We start from the raw sequence: 23,410 nt of genomic DNA, 5'->3' as shown, positions 1-23,410 counted from the left end.
GGATTCCCACGCTCTCAGAACCCAGCCGCCTCACCCGGACCTCCCACCTTCCCTGTTGCTTTGATTATAGTTCCTCTGGATTGTATGGACTCAGCCACTAAATCCACTCTCCTCTATTTGCAGTGTATTGAGACTCCCGGTTGCATTCCCTGAAGCCCGTGCCTTTCCTTCATGCCCCTGAGCTTTAGCCTTTCTACCGAATTATTTCAGTCTAATTATGTTTGTTTCTAATCATAGCTTCACGTCAAACTCACAGACTTAGGAAATCTTTGTTCATAGTTCATGGTCTAGTTGTCTTGGTAATGCAATTGTGTTTTGTTTCTAGTTATTGCTTTACATTACCCTTACAGACGTAATAATTCTCAGTTCATAGTTCACGTCTAATTGTCCTTGCAGTTTCATGGTTTGTGCAATAAAGTTGTGTTAATCCTGCTAACCTGTGCCTCCGTGTGAGTTCAGCTACTGCCGTGACATTCTGACTTGTAGTTTGAAATTTAGAATTACAGGAAAAATATCCCAAAATTTGTAGATTTGATATTTACATAAATATACTGAGAGTTTCAAATGTGTAATTCAAATTTTATTTGTATGTGTTTTATTTACTTTACTACTTACAACCACAACTCTGTGATAATGACCTCTCATTAGTGCCACCAGTGCTCAGCTGCGCTCTCTCAAGTCACAGATTCACACATTCTGCTTTTCAACTCACAACGTCACTGTGAGGGACATCAGTACATCACACTGTAAATCCCACTACAGTCTTCCTCAGTACTTTCATGTTCATTTACCTATGAGTATACTATATAAAGAAGCTGGTCATATATAAGCTGGTCTGGTATTTCTGTTTGTTATAGGGCAATTAGAGCCTTATTTGCTAACTTTGTTCTACTCTTTTTGACTTGCAACATTAATACAATATGAAAAGCTCTGAGAAAAGAAACATGGAAGCTCATAAGGTGCTAATAACTGATAATTCCACTAGCAAGAAAACTTCACTAGCAAACTGCAGATAAGAGTGCCCTCGAGTACCATCAAGGGAAACATTGCACAACTACCTCGGCTCAGACTAACAACTGCTGCATCATAACAGAAGAGGATTTTCCCCTTCTTCCTCTTACACCATCTGAATCCCCAACAGTCAAATGGAGAAAGGTTGAGGAGACACCAACAACATTTTTGAGTTTATCTGTGCTGACATTAAAACCATGAAGGAGAGAGTCGACCACTTTGACACACCACTTGCAAAATATCAGGAAACCAGTGAGTCACATGCAAAATGGCTCTCTCACCTGGAAAGTTTTTATGGCTGAGAGGAAAAGGACAGAGAGGACATAAGGACAGAAGTCATTCAAACAGATCAAGCTGTTCTGCCAGAGGCCAAAGATGAGCTGCGTTGTGGATACTCTGCATTACCTAGGCCCAAAAAGGACGAACCAGGGTGCAGTCGGGCTCTGAGTTATTTCTTAGCAGTTGTTTTCATTCTTAAAAATACTTTTAATGGAAAAATCCTGATCTCTGAATGTGGCAGAGTTGGTCATTATTTTCTATTAGTGCTTGATATTGCAAATTGTTGTAAATGTTTATGGCTTCAGTTCCTAACCTGAAAATAATGGTTTCATTGACAGGTTAGGGGAGCGAGTGCTTCACTGGTTAACTAAATTTCCCAATTCTCACATTGTTTTTGGTGGGGACTTTAATCTTGTAAATAATTGTCTTGACAGGTGGTCTTTTAGAAATTCTGATTCTTAGAGTCTATATCTAAAACTGTTTATGAGCAGATTTAATTTAAGAGACACACACACCCAGATCGGAAGAAATTCACTATCAAACTAGTCAGTAAACATCTGAGTAATGTAGTTGCAGACACCGTCATCACTGAGTGATCACGAAACTATTTGTATCCTTATTCCTCTTGCTGCTTCTTCATGTTGCCCTAAATCTGCTTTTTGGAAACTTAGCATCTGTGTGTGTGTGTGTGTGTGTGTGTGTGTGTGTGTGTGTGTGTGTGTGTGTGTGTGTGTGTGTGTGTGTGTGTGTGTGTGTGTCTGTGTGTGTATGTTTGAACCAATGACTGTATAAAAATCTTTTATACACTCATTGGTTTGAACACAGCAAAATCTCCAGTGTTAAATTAACACTAGAGAGTGTCTATATGGGTCCACACCTCTGAGTGTTAATCAGTTTTGAAGATTCTGAGCAGTGCTGATTTTCTAATACTGGAATATTTCTAACATTTTGAGTTATTTTCCAGTGTTAGAAAATCAGCACTGCTCAGTGTTAGCCATTGTTAATCTTCAAACCTAACTAGGTTACTTTTAAACATATAACACTGTCAAAAGTGTTAATTTAACACTCAGCAGTGTTGTATTTAACACTCAGAGGTGTGGACCATATAGACACTCTCTAGTGTTAATTTAACACTGGAGATTTTGCTGTGAACATTGAAAATATGATCCAGCAGTATTGGAACAAAAAATTAAAATAAATACAAAATTGTTAAATTCCTGAGAAAGTATTGTGGCCAAAAATAGAAAACTGGTGGAACATAATGTAATAAACAAAATTTCAGTCAAAGATCAATCAACAGTGTGTTTATGTTTGCATGTGTGTAGTCCGCCTGACTGACTCACTGACTGTGAGTTTAGCTGAGCCGACGACAGTCTTTGTACACAAGCGTTTTACAGCTTAAATGGAAATATGTAGAAAGGCGATATTTCGATTTATCTAATGTTGGTTTTAACTTAGCAACAGAACACAGGGTTTCCAGGTGATAAAGTAAAAGGTGTTTTCTCTGCTATTAAACAGCTTGGCTTCGTTTTTCAACCGAATGCAACAAGAAGGTTAACTAAATCTTCCCAGTGTAATTTATAACTCCTCATTCAAACCACTTAAAACATATTTGCGTGTCATAATTTTTCTGTTTCCTACTTTCGGAAGCATAAGATTGTTTCTCAGCCCCCCTCTGGAAATAAATTGGTTAGTTATTCTGATGTGCAATAATGTCAGTCGCAAAGTCGGATTCGGAGGACTGTCTGCTTCGTCAGTTCTGAAAAAAAAAACTGTTGTGCATAACTGATGCAGTACTTACTAAAATGACTGAATAATGACATTTTCTTTGTAATTTCAAACTGCTTAAAACTATGTTTGCTAAAACTCGAGCAAACATAAAAAAATAAACGCCGACCTGCGCTTCACCACGTCAGAGCGTTGAGCAATGCAAATGATCAAAGTCCACACGGGAAGCCTCTTTCGAAAAATCTGTCCTCCCATGTCACGCAGTGTGAGCCGTGATGCAGCGGTGTTGTGGAAAAATCACCAGCCATCTGTGGCTCTGGTCTACTCTGTTGTTTTTGACACTATGTTTTGCACCTGTGATGTTACACCCGCAGTGTTTGGATTTTAAACCGCCCTTCCGACCGCAGAAGGAGCTGGAATTTTGTATAATGTACAAGGAATTTGGCTGCTGTGATTATCAGAAGGACCAGGAGCTGATGTCTAAATACTACCAGATTATGGATAATTTTGACTACAGTGGATATACCAGCTGTGCCGGGTTCATCTTTGACTTGCTCTGCCAGGTAGGAACACATGGACAAAGGTCGGTTGGCTGAGTCCAGGCCCTACCATTACACTGGCCAAACAAAACAACTGCTGTGAAATAAGCAACAGAAGCAAAACAACAAAGCAGTCTTTAGTTAAAAAATGTCATGATGACTTTGAAAGCTGTACACTGATATACAGTAAAGGCTAGGAAAGATTTGTCTGGCGCTTTATTTATGTTCTGTCATTACTGGTAAAGCAGTCTATAGGAAATAGATGGAATTATGCTCCTCATCATCTACAGGCATATCTCAATACAATAACCTGCAGTAATCTTGCTTTGCAAGTATGTATTAATGAAGTACATTATTATTCATTCTTAACATTAATATTCGTTTACCATCATCTATTCAATTATCTGAATACAAGGTGGTTAAAGTGCACAGGGAGAACCCTAGTTCTATGCAGAATTTAGCACACCTGACCATGACATATCATTTTATATATACGGATCAATATGGGTCAAGACTAAAGTTATATATCTCTTCTATATATCTCCTTTAGTCATAAGGGCTGAATGAACTTTCTTAACATTAAGAAATATTGCTGCTGTCACCATTTTAGGTTTTTAAGCTCAACAGTATTTTCTGTTATGGCCCACAACTTTACTGGTTTAGTTCACTGACATCACTAATAATATTTCACAAGAGAGGCTTTTATATAAGACTTTGCACAGCAGGAAACAATGGGCAAAGAGAGTTACAGACTTTTTTTCTTTGTAATGGAAGAACGAGTAGGTAAAGGGATGACAGTTCCCTGAGAGTACTGGACTAAGATTTATATAAAGGATACATAATGTCAAATGAATGCAAAGCCTCTACATTTGACAGATGTTAAACTGCAGCAATAAGCAGTTTATTTAAAATCATGCTTGTCCTATGTACGCTGTATTTGTAACTTGTTCATATTGTAATCCATGTAACAAAAACAACTAATGCAGGTTTAAAGACCACTTTACATGCTATCAGTGGCACTAACTGTTCCTTCTTGTTGCATGTCTCTTCTTTTCCTCCTTTTTTGTCTCTCCTCCATCTGTCTGATCTCAGGAGTGTTCTCCCTATGCAGCTCACCTCTTTGATGCTGAGGATCCAAGCACCCCGGTCAGGACCATCCCAGGCCTCTGCTCTGAATACTGCTTTCAGTTTTGGAATAAGTGTTCTTTCACCATTCCTTTCTTGTCTGGTGACCCATATATAGCAAACTTCAGAGAAAATCAGACCAGTCTCTGCCATTACCTGGAGATACAAGACAAGGACTACTGTTATCCATATCTGCTTAACAACCAGCAACTCACCCAGAACCTGGGTGGCATTCAGGTGAACTCAGATGGCTGTCTGCAGCTGTGCCTGGAAGAAGTGGCCAATGGTCTCCAGAATCCATTAGCCATGGTGCATGCCAATGATGGCACACATAGATTCTTTGTGGCAGAACAGGTCGGCCTGGTGTGGACCTATCTTCCAGATCGGTCCAAGCTGGAGAGACCATTTTTGAACATTACCCAGGCAGTGCTAACATCATCGTGGGAAGGTGATGAGAGAGGCTTTCTCGGACTTGCCTTTCACCCCAAATACAAGTACAATGGGAAGCTGTATGTGTATTACTCAGTGGAGGTGGGTTTTGATGAGAGAATCAGAATCAGTGAGTTCCACGTATCAGCCAATGACATGAATGAGGTGGACCACACCTCTGAGCGGTAGGTATGAACTGTTGTACTTGGTTAGCAAAAAGCACTACCTTTTTCTAAAACCTGAACTGTTTTGCAGTTTTATACTTTTTGTCATATTGAACATTATCAGAGAGAAACAAACGGTTTGCATCAATTCTTTTGTGTTTTTTTTGTGTAAATTTGTTTTAACACCCGATCTATTCCTTATTTCTTGTATCAACATGTTCCTTTAGAGTTATTCTGGAGATTGATGAACCGGCATCCAACCATAATGGAGGGCAGCTGCTATTTGCAGATGATGGGTACTTGTATATTTTCACAGGTGATGGTGGAATGGCAGGAGACCCATTTGGGAAATATGGGAATGCTCAAAACAAGTAAGGAGCTCATAATTAGACATCCAAAAATGAAAAATGTAAAACATTTATTCATTAAAATGTAAAAAAGCTCATTTGAATGTATAATCTTGTATGTTTCTTGACATTTTAGATGAAAAAATCTGCCATTAAAGGCATGTTGTTATGACATTATAACCTTCATTACAATCTGGTGAAAATTATGTTCAGTTCGTGTTCAGTAAGAAATTGCAAAAACAGTAAAAATTTTCAATTTTTTATTACAATGTTTTAAAGATAAATATGACAACTATACAAAAAATATACAGTTTGAATTGTTGTGTGTCTGTTAAAGAGGAGAGAGGATGAAAGTACTGATGGTATTGCTGTTTAAAAACTGTGGAAACACTGACAATCAATATGTAGTGAAAGATCAACATTTTTTACGTTGTAGGTCAGCTCTCTTGGGTAAAGTGCTTCGAATTGATGTGGATGACAACCAGAGAGGTCCATTGTACAGAATTCCTCCAGATAACCCGTTTATACATGAACAGGGAGCACGCCCGGAGGTTTATGCTTACGGTGTTCGCAATATGTGGAGGTGTTCGGTGGACCGGGGTGATCCATGGACCAAAAACGGCAAAGGGCGTATCTTCTGTGGGGATGTAGGCCAGAACAAGTTCGAGGAAATCGATATAATCGAGAAAGGTCGAAATTATGGCTGGAGAGCTAAAGAAGGCTTCTCTTGCTACGATAAGAAACTATGTGCCAACAGTTCATTAGGTAGGTATGCCACATCAATGCACTATTGTGTATGTTAAAGATTTGTCTGTGTAATTTATCCATTGCTTTAAAAATAGCACAATCAGTCTACACTTGTCTCAGACTAGTCACCATTTTGCACTCAGAAGTGCGTTAATTCTTCTGGTGAAATCAACTTTCTGGTTTTTCTTACATGGAAGACTGAACATGCATCAAATTAGTCTGTGGCAGTTAAACAATGCTCAGTTGGTGTGAAGGGACAAAAAGTGGACCAAGGAAATATTCTCCACACCATTATACCACTGCCACCAGCCTACCATCCAAAATCATCACTTCAGGCAACTTTTTTCCATTCTTTTATTTTGGTTAGTCCATGTTATGTGGAAAAATCAGAATTTGGTCAACAGTTTCTGAAATAGTCCAACTGCCTTGTCAATAACTATGCCATATCCAAAGTAATTGCTTCTTAATTCTGATACTTGATTTGAATTTCAGCAGCTGCCATGATTGGCTGATTAGAACTTTGCATTAACAAGCAGTTTAATAAGTGTACCTGATAAATCAGATGCTGAGTATATTTTGCAGTTTTTGTATGAACAAAAACATCATACAATTACTGAATAGTTTACATAAATGTCTTGTTCAATAGAGACACTATTACTCTCTCACTGTCGCCATTACATGATTCATTGTCACTGATTCCCCCCACATTTCTTCTTCTGAATCAGGTCCTACATTTTTCCAAATTAATGGCAGAGTTTATATTCAGAATCACTCTTAATTAGCAACGCAATAAATATTTGCTTAAAAATTCAGAATTACATTTAGCTTATCAGTCAAATATGGATGACAAATCATTTGTTGGTACTTGACTGAACCCAACCCAATGTTGAACTAAGATGTATCTATAATGGCACATCCTGTTCTGATGCTCTGATAATGGAGATTCATACTAATGCAGTTAATGACCCTTTTTCATTTTTTTCACAGATGATGTCCTGCCTGTTTATGCATATCCTCATAGGATGGGCAAGTCAGTCACTGGTGGTTATGTGTATCGAGGTTGTGAATACCCCAACCTGAATGGCATTTATATATTTGGAGACTTCATGAGTGGGTAGGATTCACTTGAAAGATGTTATTTTATTGTTTAGAACATTTATTTTTATTTTGATAACAGTAGTGAAATACCAATCATTTGTGAAATTAAAGGAGTGTTATGTCTGCCCCCCAAAATCTAAATAACTGTTGTTTCTGTCAAAAAATTTAAAATAACTGCTGTGTTTGATGCAACTTCATTCACATCCTAGGATTTCAGAAATGGCTAATTGAAAAATTCATTTTTTACAAACCCTCCATGTTCCTCGCCAAATAAAATGAAGGACCTTCTCTTCTTCAGGTCACCATTATTTCAGTATTGGTTCATCTATCAAAATCAATATTGATTCAGCTATCAAGACTAATCCTGGTTGGACTAGTCTTGATAGCTGAATTCTAGGTAGACCAGAACCACTCCACAAGTCTTACTCAAAGATGCTAATCTTAACCTTTTGTGTAGACTTTCAGAGTGTCCACCTAATTTAGGAAATAAAAAATACTTTTATATTGTAATTGGATGGCAGCTATGTGGCTGAATAGAGGGGCCGGGTTGAGTCCCTGCTTCTCTAGGCCATGTGTGGAAGTGTTGTTGGGCAAGATACTAACCAACTGAGCAAGCACTTGGTGACAGTGGGAAGGAAAAACTCCATTTTAACAGGAAGAAACCTCCAGCAGAACCAGGGTCAAGGAGGAGCAGCTATCTGCTGCAACTGGAGGGGGCTGATGGGAAGAAGACAGGATAAAGCACAAGCTGTGGAAGAGAGCCAGGCATTCATAACAACTAATGATTAAATGCAGAGTGGTGTACAAATACATAGTGAGTGAAGGTCTCTCCAGCGATCCTCAGGATTTTCTATACAGGCGCTGTGGAGAGCATCCTCACACAGAACATCCTGGTTTGGGAACAGCTGTGTTAAAGACTGAAAAGCTCTTCAGAGAGTGATCCGTACAGCAGAACGCTGCTGCAGGATTGCTCCATAAGTGACTGAGACAGGACTCTCTTCTACATACTCTAAACCATAGGTGTCAAACTCTGGCCCGCGCAGCCTAATTACATTTGGCCCACGAAGCCATACCAAATGACTATCAGAGCTGGCCTACTGGTATTATACAGCTAATATATATATTGTTTAGTATTAAGCTTTGCTTGTTCCAGTTTTTAAGCAAAACGTGTTTGAGTCCATAAGAAAAGATTCATTCTTATATCTGGAGGAATAAATATATTTCAATAAATATTAACGTTAGCCCGCGACTTTGTTCCAGTTTTGAATTTTGGCCCACTGTGTATTTCAGTTTGACACCCCTGCTCTAAACCCACCGGCACAAAGTACATTTCAAATTCCTTTAATTTTAAATATGTTCATATTGTCTATTTTGTAAAATGTTCAGATTGTCTATTCTTATTTAATTCACTTAATGTACAGAATTCACCTGCTTGCTGCTTACATGCTACTACTGCACATTCACCTAATGTAGATCATATATAATGTTCTTCCTCTCTCCCCCCCTTTGCACAAGTCGAGGAGCGTGTCAGGCTACATTTAATTGTGTTATACTTGTATAACTATGCATGTGACGAATAAAGAACCTTGAACCTTGAACCTTGAAAAGGTGAGTGAAGGAAAAATACTTCACTCACCATGGGTGCATCATCCTAGCAGCCTAAACTAGAGCCTAAAAAAGGTCACCTAACTATATGCTTTATCAAAAAGGAAGGTCTTGAGCATAATATTAAAAGTAGAAAAGTTGCCTGTCTTCCCAATCCAAACTGGGAGCTGGTTCCAGAGAAGACGAGCCTTAAAGCTGAAGGCTTTGCCTCCCATTCTACTTTTAAATAGTCTAAGACAGCGGTGTCCAAGTCCAGGCCTCTCTCTTTCTAGTCCCTGTAACAACCATATCTTTTCACTATCAGAGGTCAATATCAGGTCTTCTGTATCTTTCATTTCTTATCCAAAACTCCAATGTGCAATGTACCAAATGTACTATAGTTATTTGAAGGAATTCATAAGTACTCTAAAAATGCAGAAGTAACTGGTACTAAGGGGTGTGAAATTAAAAACACAAAAAACACACAAAGTGCCTACACATTAGAAATCATAGATTTTATTTATGTTCCAGGCGTTTGATGAGCCTGCAGGAGGACAAAACAACAGGAAACTGGAAATACAACGAGATATGTATGGGGATGGGGCTAACCTGTGCCTTTCCTGGACTTATCAACAACTATCACCAGTACATTATCTCCTTTGCTGAGGATGAATCTGGTAACGAATCATCTCACAATCTCACAGTTTTTCCTGTAGTGTTTTTAGCTGGTTTAAGCAGTTGAAATGAATGTTTTGTGTAATATTCTTTAAATATGTTATTCATTTCAGGTGAGCTTTACTTCATGTCCACTGCAATACCAAGTGCTACATCACCTTCAGGAGTCGTTTATAAAGTCATCGATCCCTCAAGGTGAGTGATAGAATTACTCATTATTTTCAGTTTGTTTTAAATGAAATTAATATGAATTTAGGCAAACTCACCTGAATCAATGACAGGTTGTTTAGAGGGAGAAACATCTTTGTAGAGAAAGTATAACCACACTGTTCCACTTACCATTATTTTTGTTTAGTTCCTTTTGTCAGGTACAGAGAAACATCTGTACATAGATATAGATTCAGTGAGATTCAGTCACTGAAGCGTTCCTGGCTACTTGACAGCCCACATGTGCATGCTATTAATCAAGACCTGTGATCAAGATTCCAAAATATTTCCAGTCATTTGTATCAGGGGATGGAAAGGTAGAAAATACAGTGAGAACATTTTCAGTAATCTCAATAATGCATCTTCCTGCAGTCAATCTGAGGGATTGCTGAAGTGCACTTTAGTTTTTTTATTTGGTGTTACTCTTCTTACAGATGTGAAGATAGACAGGGACTTTTCTCTGTTTCTTATATAAACCGTTTCAGTGCCTCATCTTTAGCTGCAGGTCTCAACTTCTGTCAGTTCAGTTGTAAATTGGTATTTTTGTCACGGACTTATAGAATAAATGTAGGTAAAAATGCACTCATAGAAATCCATGTCCGAAAATCCACTCTTGAAGTCTTATTTTCATTTGCAAATAGTTATATTGATTTTGTGCTCATGTTTTTTATTGTTTGTTTGTTGGGGAAAGAGTTGAGATCTGTGGGGTTGTGAAGTATAGGAATTCTCTTCTTAGCTGTGTTTTGTAGTTGCAGGTAGTAAAGAACATTTCTGTTGTCTAATCAGAAAGTTTGAAAAAGATTAGAGGCTAACATGAGTGTATTAACTTGAAGATTTGATGGAGATGTGTGATTCCTTTCTACTCCCATTTCTAATGTGAAGAGTTGCTCTGTTAATCTTGAAAGTCTGGATTGTGCCAAACTGGAGAGAGACTACAGGGAGACTACAATTGTAATCTGTCAAAGTGGAGGAGATCAACGGGTTTGTGTTAATAGAGGCAGTAATAAAGACGAGGTCTGGAAGTTCGACGTGATTACAATGTATTTGTTCTAATTCTCTTCTTGAGTTGTGGGCTTCACAATATATTGTATCTGATTAGCTAGACAGTCAAAATTAGGTGCCTCAAGATGCCCATTACATGTTTTTCTGGTGAGTGGAGAGATTTTAGCTTTTTTTTTTCCCGGTTGAACCTTATGATGTTGCAGTCTAACAAATGACACAGTTTAGGTGTAAATTGGAATGTAATCACTGAGAAAGATTAATTAATTTGGGAGATGAATTCAGGTTATTAATTAATAACAGAAGTCAGTAAATAGATGGAAGAGTAGTTTTTAGTAATTGTTGCTGTTCATATGGGGAGGAAATTTCACGACTGCCTTAAAGCAGACCCCTCTAAAAACACAGCAGTCAGTGCAATGGCGGTCTCCACAGACGACAATGATTCCTTGGTATGGTCAATTTCCAAAAGGACAATAAATGTTAAATGTTAAAGGACGGCAAAGAGAAGCAATAAAAGGAACCTAACTCCTCCTTTATCACCGTGTCTGATCTTGACTGTTAAAAACAGACTGTCAGCGGATAAATAAGAATAAACAGAGAATCTATCAATAAACAGTTATTTGTCATTGTGTTTTAGACGTGCACCACCAAGACAGTGCCACTACAACCCTCTTCCAGTGAGAGTAAAAAGCAATCTCATCAAGTTTGTTCCTCAAGAAAGTGAGTTCACATACACATTCTCTTCACACAAACTGAAATGATAAACCAGCTATCTCAGTTTTTATAATATCATTTGGTCTATATTGTTTCATGATCTTCCATTAGCGCTGGTTGGCATTGACCTGCCGAATGAAAACTTTCAGCCACAATCCACTGAATCCTATCAATGGCACCAAGAGCTAAGTGATCATCGAGGTGAAATAGGAGCAGGCGTGATTACTCCTGTACCAGCCACAGGTACTTCCAAAACAACCAAAAATTCAAGGCGTAAAGGCCGGCATAGGAAGAATAAATCCAAATTGGAACGTGCACCTCACATCGAGACGGGAGCAGTGAGACTGGTTGGGGATTCCAGGAGTGACCGTGGACGTGTAGAAATCTACATTAATGGGGAATGGGGTACCGTGTGTGATGACCTGTGGACCCTTGTCAATGCTAGAGTGGTTTGCCGGCAGCTCGGCTTCCAACATGCTCTGAAAGCAGCTAAGAACTCTGAGTTTGGTGAGGGAAAGGATTTGCGGATTCTTCTTGATGATGTTAAGTGTGTAGGCACTGAATCCAGCCTTTTAGATTGCAGACATGCTGGTGTGGGGACACATAACTGTGCCCACTATGAAGATGCTGGTGTGATCTGTGGCAACTCATCATATGTTGCAGAAGTCTAAAAGTTTAACTAATACTAGTTGTCGAGAGCAATTACGAAAGAGTTAATGTCCTGTTTAAAAAAACATAAAAAAATCACAACACAACACAGACAGCTATTCTATTTCCCACAGCAACAAGAAATGAACAGTAATCTAAAACTGCAGTTGTGTTATATGTTGTACATTACAACGAACGTGATAACTACTTAAGAGTATTTTAAATAAAGCTCACAAGCAAATGCATACATTTCAATAACCTACGGCAGGATAGCGTGTATACTGAGACAAACTAAGAGTTATAAATTAATAAAATAATAAAGGCAGTCGTTTTTCTCAAAATAATGGATCTTACTTATAGTACATTAAGATATAGTATAACAATTTAATTACACACAAGCTTTTTCCTTCAGTACTTTTCATTGATAAGTGAATACTTTGAATTTTATTATTGGGTGATATAAGTTTGACTTTACAGTGTAATATTAAAACGTTGACTGTATATTTCGTGTCTCAATTTTTTGTGGGAAGAAAAAACAATGAGTCCCTGCTTAATGTAATATAAAGGTGAACTGGATAAAAGCCTTAGAGCAAAGAGGCATACCTGAAACCTTTTACATGTGAAATCTGATGCAATATTTGAAGATGATTATCTCAAAGACTATCAAAGATAAAAGCTTGACATTATCACTTGTCTTTACATAAATTACCTCGCTTTAGCTTTTCTTCCATTCTGGAACTCCACAAAGTCTCATGAAAAGACATTTAATGTGTTTTTATATTTAACGTATTTGAGCTCCAGAAGTCTTGCGTAAGCAGACACATTCTACATCTGCTTATTTTGTGCAGAATATTGTGATAACGTTACTTTACAGCAGCAGATGCCCACATTAAACTGTGACTATTATGAAGATAATATTGATACGTGTATGCAGTTGCATGAGCTGGAGATGGAGACTTTCTTTTTTGAGGTCTTTAATCTTGCCAAATTTCATAACAGAGATGACCACTCGGTGAAAATGATGATTCTGCGGATCCAACATCACATATGAAACTCAAGACACTGACTTTGTGTTTTTAATTGTGGCTGAATGCATGTGTCACAAGTCAAAGTGTTTTACCTTTTAATATGTGGTTATTTATTGAAGGGATGGTTTATTTAAAGCTTTCAGCACCGTACTGAGGAGACATAAGTAATTCCAAACTTGCACGTTGTTGTATTCACATTCATTATGCTCATTCTAAAATAACACGTGCTGGTTATTAAAATACTGAAATTGTGTGTTTTTTGGAGAATATTAAAGAACCTGCTTGCAATATTCTGTTTCACAGATGACATTTATATATAGTTATATAGTTAGTTATAGATTTAAATGTAAATGTAATATAAATTTAAAAAATGCAAAAAATAGTTAAGAACTTATAAAAGGGGCGCAGGGGTCAGCAAACCACACCGCCTCTGTTTAAGCATTCATTAAGGCTTTTTATAAATGCTTTTATATTTTCAAAACAAAAAGGTTTGAAAAGTACTTTTCAGATGTGATGCTGATATGTTGCACATTTCTCCAGCAGATGGCAGAATAATACTACTATTTTAAAAGCACAAGAGAACCTGAAAAAATATTCGGTCTGCATACCTGTTCATCTTAATCAACAAGAACTGCTTTTCTTGGATGTGTGTGTGTTTGTGTTTTCTAATTCTTAATTGTAGCAGTTCAGAAAAGCTGGTGAAAACCCCTTTTGTCATAGCTGTTCTTCAAATAAAAAAAATCAAATCATAGTCCTACTCTGTATCTATATTTGTTCTATAATTATAGCTACAATATCATAGCTATACCATATAGCTACCATATCATGTCTATATACCTATATTATTGCTAATATGTATATTGTAATATATCTATATCATGCTAAAGCACTTCTGGATGGATCCAAACTGCATTTTGTTGCCTTGTACTTGTGACATGTGCAATGACAATAAAGTTAAATTCTATTCTATTCTATTCTATTCTATTAATATCATAAATATAATATATAAAAACTACTAAATGAAAATGTGTGTGTATTTGTTGTAGGGTAATTGTGATGGACCTGTAAACATTCTACCACAGATATTACAGTATTGGACAAATAATTTAGAGACTTTCACCCTGGACATTTATATTTTAGGAATTTAAAAAGGTCTTTTTTTTTTCTTTTTTTAATTGACATTTTGGAATCACTATACAATACCACCAACTTCAGCAATTTGTAACTACATATATTTTTCTTTTTTTTCTATATTTAAACAACTAAAATATCCATACAAAAAGAATGAAAGAAGAAGAAGAAAGAAAAGAAAAGAAAAAGAAGCAAAACAGGAAACAATAAATAAATAAAAGTTACATAAGGAAAAAGAAAAAAAATAATTTAAAAAAATGTAGGGAGTGTGTTTTTGTTTCCATTAATGTAACTAATATTTCCTGTAGTCTTCTAGTATTTAACAAAGTCAGAATCTAAAGCAAAAGCAAAATCTGGCCTGTGTTTTTTTATGTAGTCCATCCATTTCCTCCATCGTGATACAAACAGGTCCCTCTTGTAGTTCACATCTGCTGTCATTTTCTCCATTCTGGGAATGTCCATTGTGATGTCCATCCACATGTTCATAGTTGGGCTCTCTGAAGAAAGCCATTTTTTGTGATGGCTTTTTTGCCTGCAGCCAGTAAAATATTAAACAAGTATTTATCGTTCTTTGTCCATCCTTCTGGCATAAGTCCAAAAAATAGAGTTTTGCTTTCCAAAGGTAAATATCTTCCAAATGTTTCTTGTATTGCTGCATGTGTTCCCTTCCAGTAAGTTTTAATAACATGACAGTCCCAGAAAATATGATAGTGATTTGCATTTGTATTTCCACAATTTCTTGAATAAAGTTGAATAATTTTAATATAAATGTTAAAAATGAGAAAAATACAAGCAGTGATGTCCAAAAGAAGAGGAATCTATGCATTATTATTATTATTATGCAGAAAAAGTAGAATTGGGCTGAGAGATCTATCACTTTATCACCTGTTCAGATTGTAAATCATGTTTTTAAAAAGTAACTAAGTAACTAAGTAATTAATTACTTTTGAAAATAAGTAATCAGTAAAGTAACGGGATTACTTTTTGGGGGACGTAATCAGTAATTAGTTACTGATTACTTTTTTCAAGTAACTTGACCAACACTGGTCACGAGCTGTGGGTAGTGACCGAAGGAACGAGATCGTGAATACAAGCGGCAGAAATGAGCTTCCTGCGAAGGGTGGCTGGCCTCTCCCTTATAGTGATAGGGTGAGGAGTTTGGCCATCTGGGAGGGGCACAGAGTACAGCCAGTTGAGGTGGGTTGGGCATCTGACAAGGATGCCTCTTGGGCGCCTCCTGGGTGAGGTGTTCTGGGCATGTCCCACCGGGAGGAGGCCCCCAGGGCAGACACACCAAAGGCTGGAGAGATTATATCTCTCAGCTGGCCTGGGACCACCTCAGTGTTCCCCCAGACAAGCTGGAGGTGGTGGCCAGGGAGAGGGAGATGGGCTTCTCTGCTTGAGCTGCTGCCCCTTACGGCCCCAGATAAGCGGAAGAAGATGGATGGATGATTTTAATGAGTAATATTAAAATTATATTTAATTATTTTTAAATTAATGTGTTTCCTGGTTCATTATTTTAATTTGTTGTGGGACGAGACAGTAGGGTGATATTCACAGGTAGGCAGGCAGCGCTCTGTAGCAGAGCAGGAGTTGGAACAGGTTGTATCCAGGGTGTGATGGGTCTGTAGTGATGTTTGCCTACTTGTTTCCTGACTCTGGATTTGTGAAAAAAAATGCAGACCTCACTGTCTGTTGTAGTCTGTTCTTGTCAGATTTTGCGGCTGAGCCAAACCAGACAGTGATGGATAAGCAGAGAACAGACTGGATTACAGTGTAGAATTGGATCAACAGCTCCTGAGGCAGGTTGAACTTCTTGAGTTCTCCTGTTCTTTTTTGATGATAGTGTCTATATTGAGTGACCATTAAAACCTTAGAACCTGACAGAAGCAGTGCTGTTGAGTAAGGTACGGGGCGGTAATGGAGAGGGACTTCTTCTGGAGTGCACTTCGATCCCTACAGTTTTGAGCACATTCAGCTCTAGGTTGTTCTGACTGCACTATATGAAATATTATTAATGCCTATTAATACCTGTACAGCAGCTTTTTGTATGAGACAGATTTGTAAAAGAGGCCTTGCTCTCAGTAAGTTTCTTGATTTCTTTGTAATCTCTGCTCATTCTGTATTCTGCTCAGTTTGCATGCTGCCTTTACGAGTTCTTTCTCCTTTGTAATTGATGGCGATCCGGTGAATATACTCAGCTGCTTGCCTTTGTTGCCTGCCACATTGCTTTGTAAATTTTTTCAGTGTTAGGTTATTTTAGCTGGTGCTACTAATTTCTCTGTCTGCATAAAGCAGTGTTGGACACACTGTGGTACCCTCGTCAGCATCAGCTGAACAGTACTGTGCTGCAGAAAGCAGTGTGTTGGTACAAACATGGTGAGAAAAAGGCAATTAACAATGGAAGAGAGACGGACCATCATAACTCTTATAAATGTAGGTCTGTCCTACAGAGAGACTGCAAAGAAAGTCAAGGTGTCAGTGAGTCCAGTTTCCTTCTGCACTATGAAACAAACTGTGACAGGAAGAGTCTGACAGACCCAGAGACACGACTGAATCAGGTCATGTGATGGCGGCTCACAGGACAACAGCTTCAAGCAGCTTAACAGTGCTCGTAGTAAGAAAGTCTGTTTCAGCTGTGAAGAGAAGACTTCAAGCTGCAGGTTTGACAGGATGAGTTGCAGCGAGAAAGCCAGGCAAGACAAAGAGGCTTGTCTGTGCCATGAAACACCAACACTGGACTGCTGAAGACTGGAAGAAGGTATTATGGACCGATGGATCAAATGTGAAATCTTCAGTTCATCACACAGGATCTTTGTCGTCGAGTAGGTGAAAGGATGGTTCCACAGTGTGTGTCATCACCTGTCAAACATGGAGGAGGAAGTGTGATGGTCTGGGGCCTTAGTCAATGGAGCGCAGCTGGGCACAGCCCGAAAAAGGGACATGGGCCCATCTTCCTACAGGCCCACCACCTGCAGGAGGCGCTGCAGAGGCCAGGTGCATTGTGAGCCAGGTGGCGGCCAGGAGCAGAGGTCCTGGATGGGAGAAGGCAGCTGGAGATCGACAGACGGATTGGTGCTGTGGCCGCAGTGATGCAGATGCTGTACCGGTCCGTCGTGGTGAAGAGAGAGCTGATTGTAAAAGTGAAGCTCTCAATTTACCGGTCAATCTACACCCCTACCCTCACCTATGGCCACGAGCTGTGGGTAGTGACCGAAAGAACGAGATTGTGGTTACAAGCGTCAGAAATGAGCTTCCTCCGAAGGGTGGCTGGCCTCTCCCTTAGAGATAGGGTGAGGAGTTTGGCCATCTGGGAGGGGCACAGAGTAGAGCTCCTTCACATCGAAAGAAGCCAGTTGAGGTGGTTTGCACATCTGACAAGGATGCCTCCTGGGCCCCGAGGCAGACCCAGGACACGCTGAAGAGATTATATCTCTCCACTTGTCTGGGACCACCTCGGTGTTCCCCTGGACAAGCTGTAGGTGGTGGCCAGGGAGAGGGAGATGGGCTTCTCTGCTTGAGCTGCTGCCCCTTACGGCCCCAGATAAGTGGAAGAAGATGGATGGATGATTCTAATAAAGACATTTCATCAAAAGTCTGGGTAGAAATGGAAAAATCTAAATTGCCCATAGGTGTGAATGCGAAGTGTGTGAGTGCGAATGGTTGTCTGTCCCTGTGTGTTAGCCCTGCGACAGACTGGCGACCTGTCCAGGGTGTACCCCGCCTCCCCCGTGACCCTGAAAAGGATAAGTGGATGCGAATGGATGGATGGGCTGAATATTTAAATATAATGGAACATGCCTTGATAAGAGTAAATTTAAATGAAAATGTAAAGAAGTGGCCTCATGATTGTGGGTACAATGGTGCTGAAAATACTGGAGAAAAGAAAGAAGAAAAAAAAAACAGGATTCTCATAGTGCTCCCAGCACTTATGTGAGCATGGGGTCAATGTAGATGAATGCTGGTGTAAACTATTCCTTTATTGGGCAGATAGGACAATTTATTCACCCACTTACTTTCCCCTACAGGCTGAGAACGGTGCTCCAAATCTGGATCAGAATACTTTGTTAATCCCAGCGGAAATTATGTCAATTCAAAATGGTTCGTTTTTTTTCCCAGAGCACTGCTGATTTCCACATTGCAGACTTTTCACATAAGCCTTGAGTTCTAAAGAGGCTCCTCAAAGGTACCTTATTTTGGCTACATTGATCAGTGCTCTCCTCCTGACCATGCAGGTTGACAGTCCTTCAATTAATCTTTCAGTTTTGCAATGAAAAACGGTGCATTCCTACTGCGAAAACAACCTTTTTAGTGACATCATGATCACTGCTCTAACTGCTTGGATGGCTAATTTGTTAGTCAGTAATGCTAGCTAATGATGGGCACATGTAAATTGTCCATACCCACTGCTTGTGTTTATAGCAGCAACCTTGCTGTTAAGTGAGTCAGTATGTGACACTTCTCTGAGGTCATCATTTAACTTCACTGAAGGACTTGGCGTGGGATAAAGCTGCTGCTTGTATTCAGATGTGGGGGGGTGGTTGATAGCACACCTGTTTGTTTATTTAGGCTATGACTCATTTTCCTCTGTGTTGTACCATTACAGTTGACCATCTTGCTCTAATTTGTGGTGCTGTTTTTAAAGATACACTATGGAATACCAATCTAGTCATCTCTGATCTTCAGCTTGTTTTTTGTTCATTTATAAATGGCTTTACTAAATATGGCAACAAGCAAGCCAAATGCATTGGTACCTCACTTATAAATCTGCACACTTATTCTTCTTTGTTATTACTATGTTATTATACTGTGTTGTGTTGTTTGTGTTGCGTTGTGATGTGTCGTATCGGGTCGTGTTGTGTTATATGTAGTGCCAACGAAGGACAGTTTTCCAATTTCATTATACCATTGTACTATGTATGACTGTGCAATGACAATAAAGAGTTATCTTATCTTAAGATACAGTATTGTATGAAAGATTTTTTTTTCAGCTACGCACTTTTCCTATCCAGGAATAGAGTACTATCATATATCATATATAGTAATATGGTAGGGATAGTATACACAAAAAATAAGAACTAGGCATTTTTGTAACACATTTCTAGTATCACTCACCACAAAGCACTTGTGAACCACAGTTCACATAATTAACAACTATAATGAATGAATTAATAACTATAATTCACTTTTTGTAATTTGTAAACCTGCACAGGCACAAGAAGAACAAGCAAACCCCTCACAGAGAGGACTCTGGGTTTGAAGCAGGAAGCTTCTTGCTGTGAACTGTGGTGACCTCTGCAGCACCATACCATCTGTTAGTTGTTCTTTTCATTGTATTTACATCAGCTTGTGTATTTGTTTGTTCCAATTTATTAGTAGAGTAGCTTATTACATAGCGAGTTCCTGGACTTTGATGGATGTTTTTATCCAGACGCACTCTGAAACTAGAGCTCAAAATATAGTTCAGAAACAGATAGGAAATACCTAAGCTAAGAAATTAAGTGACACCATATACAGGAAGAACTGTTTAAGTGGATATATTGTTGTGTGTTAGTAATGTTATAATGTTGTAAAAAAAAAACCCCACAAAGTCTTTCCCAACACACTCATCGTTTTCTGAATTGCTTTTAAAATTTGAATGTTCAGCTCCTTAATAACTAATTACAAGTCTGGTGTTGTACCTGTGAGAGTATTGCAATTAAACCAAAAAAATGCTTTAAACACTGGATAGCATTAGCTAAAGCTTTTAGAACCTTGAACCTTGAAGAACCTTTTATAGATTTAAATATATATATATATGTTTGTTATTATGATTGATATGACAGTCATTGCTGTCTTGAACAGTGACTGAAAAAGCATGGCAAATATTTCTTATTGACTTTACCTGCTACCACAAGACGTACACTACCAGTCCAAAGTTTGGACATATCTTCTCATTTAATGGTTTTTCTTTACTTTCGTGACTATTTACATTGTAGATTCTCACTGGCATCCAAACTATGAAAGAACACATGTGGAATTATGTTGTAAACAAAAAAGTGTGAATTATCTCAAAACGTTTTATATTTCAGATTCTTCAAAATAACCACCCCTTTGCTTTGATTATTGCTTTGCACACTCTCGGCATTCTCTCGATGAGCTTCATGAGGTCGTCACCTGAAATGGTTTTCTGAGTCTGGTGACTCAGATGAATTTATCTTCAGCAGCAGAGGTGACTCTTGGTCTTCCCTTCCTGGGGCGGTCGTCATTCATGGTAGCGCTTGATGGTTTGTTGCAACTGCACTTGCGGACACACATAAAAAATTTGAGCCATTTTCCAAACTGACTGACCTTCAGTTCTTAGAGTAATGATGGACTGTTGTTTCTCTTTACTTAGCTGATTGGTTCTTACTTAATATGAATTCTAACAACAATAATAATGCGTACTTCCCCATGGGGAAATTACTCTCTCTGCATTTGACCCATTCACTCAGCGAAGCAGTGGTCAGCCACTAAGCAGGCGCCCAGGGAGCAGTGTGTAGGGACAGTACCTTGCTCAGGGGTACCTCAGGGTAGCCGTTCAGTAGATTCGAACCCCCAACCTTCCGATCATGGGGTGACCATTCTACCTACTGCGCTATCCAGTTGTCAAATATGGCTGTCATCTGTGTACCAACCTGACTTCTGCACAACACAACTGATGGTCCCAACCCCATTAAAAGAGCAAGAAATTCCACAAATGAACTCTGACAGGCTCACCTGTGAAGGGCATCCATCTCAGGTGACGACATCATGAAGCTCACTGAGAGAAGGCTGAGGGTTTGCAACGCTGTCAACAAAGCAAAGGGCGGCTGCTTACAGGAATCTGAAATATAAGACATTATCATCCATTTTTCTTTGCCACATAATTCCTTATATCTTGTGTCATATATTTAATGTCCTCAGTGTGTACCTACAATGTAGAAAGTAGTAAAAATAAGGAAAAAACATAAAATAAGAAGTCTGTCCAAACTTTTGACCTGTGGTGTATACAGTAATGGACATTTTTAATGAAGCCTAGTTCATTGTGATTTGATAATCTATTTACCTTTAGAATAAAACCTGAAGCTAATTTATAAAGAATATCTGATAATTCGTTTTTATCCATTTAATGATAGTAAAAGTCGAGTATCTCAGAAAGCACTTTCTTTCTGTTTCTTCTGGCCAGGAACGCTGCTACTCTCAAGGCTTCCAGCATGAACTTTCCTATTTCCCAGTCTATCAACCTACACCTGCAGCTGATTCACTTGTTCTTACATACAAAGACTGTGATTTGCAGTGTTCTTAAGACTGCCTTAGTTACCACTGAAAGCACTTACAATCCACGTATCAGTATTTCAATTGTAATCTCCTTACTTGGTGGTTTTGTAGGACTTTTTGAACAATTCCAGTCCTTCAGATTCCGAGTTGGTTTAAATAAAAAACACTTGTAGAGAACTGATAAGTGTGCTTTTGAATCCGCGGTGGCTTTTGCCACACTCATAATCACTGACACAAGGCAAAAGGAAGCCATGCCGTTAACTCAGACTGTGAACCCTGGCACAGCAATCTCACACACAGCTGTGTTGGACCCAGTTCTGTTGTTTATGTACCCATTCACATATGCATGCTTTGGAGTTTTATTTGAAGATCCCTAAGCATCACAGCTGTGTTCCCTGAACCAGACCACCTGCAACAATTAAAGATGCCTCTGCAGCTTGCTGGCTCAGCAGGGCTCTGATCAACACTACATTATAGAGAGAAGTTGTTTTGCAAGTGGTTGTAAAAGGGGATCTGGTTTCAGCCCCCTGCCATGTTTCTCCACATTGTTCCCACTCTCATCACGAGGAGTAAACAGTGGAATGAAATGCAGTAAACTGGTGTTTTTCTTCATGTACTTCAAAACCAGAAGCATTCTTCGTCAAACATTACTTCACTTTAATTGTTTTAAGTTAATTCATGGGATAGCAAAAGGTGTCTATGGCTACTAAAAACTAATGTCTGGTGACCTCATACAACAAATAATAAGGAATGTTCAAACTGAACAACAAAAGGTCTGCAGTTTTTGGAAAAGCTGGGTTAGGTTTTTTATGTTGCACTTATGTATGTATGTATATATATGTATATATTGTACTATTCTTAGTTAGTGTATTGTCTGTCTTGTCTTAATGTTGGTTTAAAATGGAGCACTGTAACAAAAAATAATTTCCCCCAGGGATCAATAAAGTATTCTGATTCTGATTCTGAAATCACAGTGTACCTCATTCACACAAGTTGTTTTTTCCCATGCTCTACCTAAGTGCTTTCTAACATTAATGGATTGCATTTATATAGCGCTTTTCAAGGCACCCAAAGTGCTTTACAATTCCACTATTTATTCACTCTCACATTTACACACTGGTGGAGGCAGCTACAGTTGTAGCTACAGCTGCCCTGCGGCAGAAGTGAGGCTGCCATATCGCGCCATCGGCCCCTCTGGCCAACACCAGTAGGCGGTAGGTGAAGTCTTGCCCAAGGACACAACGACCAGGACAGAGAGCCCAGGGAACAAACCGGCAACCTTCCGGTTACAGATGCACTTCCCAACCCCCTGAGCCACGGTCGCCCATTCTCACACTCTGATGGATGTATCGAAGAGCAGCCAGGTATTGAACCACAAACTGTGAGATTACAGACGAGTGCTATCCCTAACTCCTTAGCTCTGTAAAACCACAAAATAAACGGGCATGTAACACGATGAGTAACTGAAAATGGTCTTAACACTTTTTATCTCTCATGGAGGACTCAAAGCACTTTATACAACATGCCTGATTCACACAACCTGTTTCTTCTATGCTTAAGTGTTTTCTATCTACCAATCACACACCATTGTGGTCTGATAAATGCATCAGAAAGTAACTTTGGGTTGCCCAGCCTGCAGACCGGAGCAGCCAGCGATCAAACCACCAACCTTGTGAGCT

The 23,410-nt window shown here is 38.9% G+C and overlaps 1 protein-coding gene across 1 annotated transcript; it reads left to right on the top strand.

The window, feature by feature from the left end:
* The first annotated feature begins 3,238 nt into the window (after positions 1 to 3,238).
* On the top strand, positions 3,239 to 14,291 carry hhipl1 (HHIP-like 1). Its single transcript, XM_026152681.2, has 9 exons — positions 3,239 to 3,581; positions 4,650 to 5,296; positions 5,503 to 5,646; positions 6,059 to 6,387; positions 7,357 to 7,483; positions 9,583 to 9,728; positions 9,840 to 9,921; positions 11,570 to 11,652; positions 11,758 to 14,291. Exons 1-9 carry the CDS (start codon positions 3,294 to 3,296, stop codon positions 12,315 to 12,317), a joined length of 2,406 nt encoding a protein of 801 aa, XP_026008466.2. The 5' UTR covers positions 3,239 to 3,293; the 3' UTR covers positions 12,318 to 14,291.
* Positions 14,292 to 23,410: the final 9,119 nt, after the last annotated feature.

Source organism: Astatotilapia calliptera, chromosome 19, assembly GCF_964374335.1.
Source record: "Astatotilapia calliptera chromosome 19, fAstCal68.1, whole genome shotgun sequence".
Taxonomy (NCBI): Eukaryota; Metazoa; Chordata; class Actinopteri; order Cichliformes; family Cichlidae; genus Astatotilapia; species Astatotilapia calliptera.
This window is presented reverse-complemented; position numbering and strand designations above follow the sequence as displayed.

Excerpts from the sequence above, each read along its gene's own strand:
- hhipl1 (XM_026152681.2), top strand. The coding sequence starts at position 3,294 with ATGCAGCGGTGTTGTGGAAAAATCACCAGCCATCTGTGGCTCTGGTCT. Across the intron at positions 7,484-9,582 it reads TTTGGAGACTTCATGAGTGG|GCGTTTGATGAGCCTGCAGG; the intron begins GTAGGATTCACT and ends TTTATGTTCCAG. Across the intron at positions 11,653-11,757 it reads CAAGTTTGTTCCTCAAGAAA|CGCTGGTTGGCATTGACCTG; the intron begins GTGAGTTCACAT and ends ATCTTCCATTAG.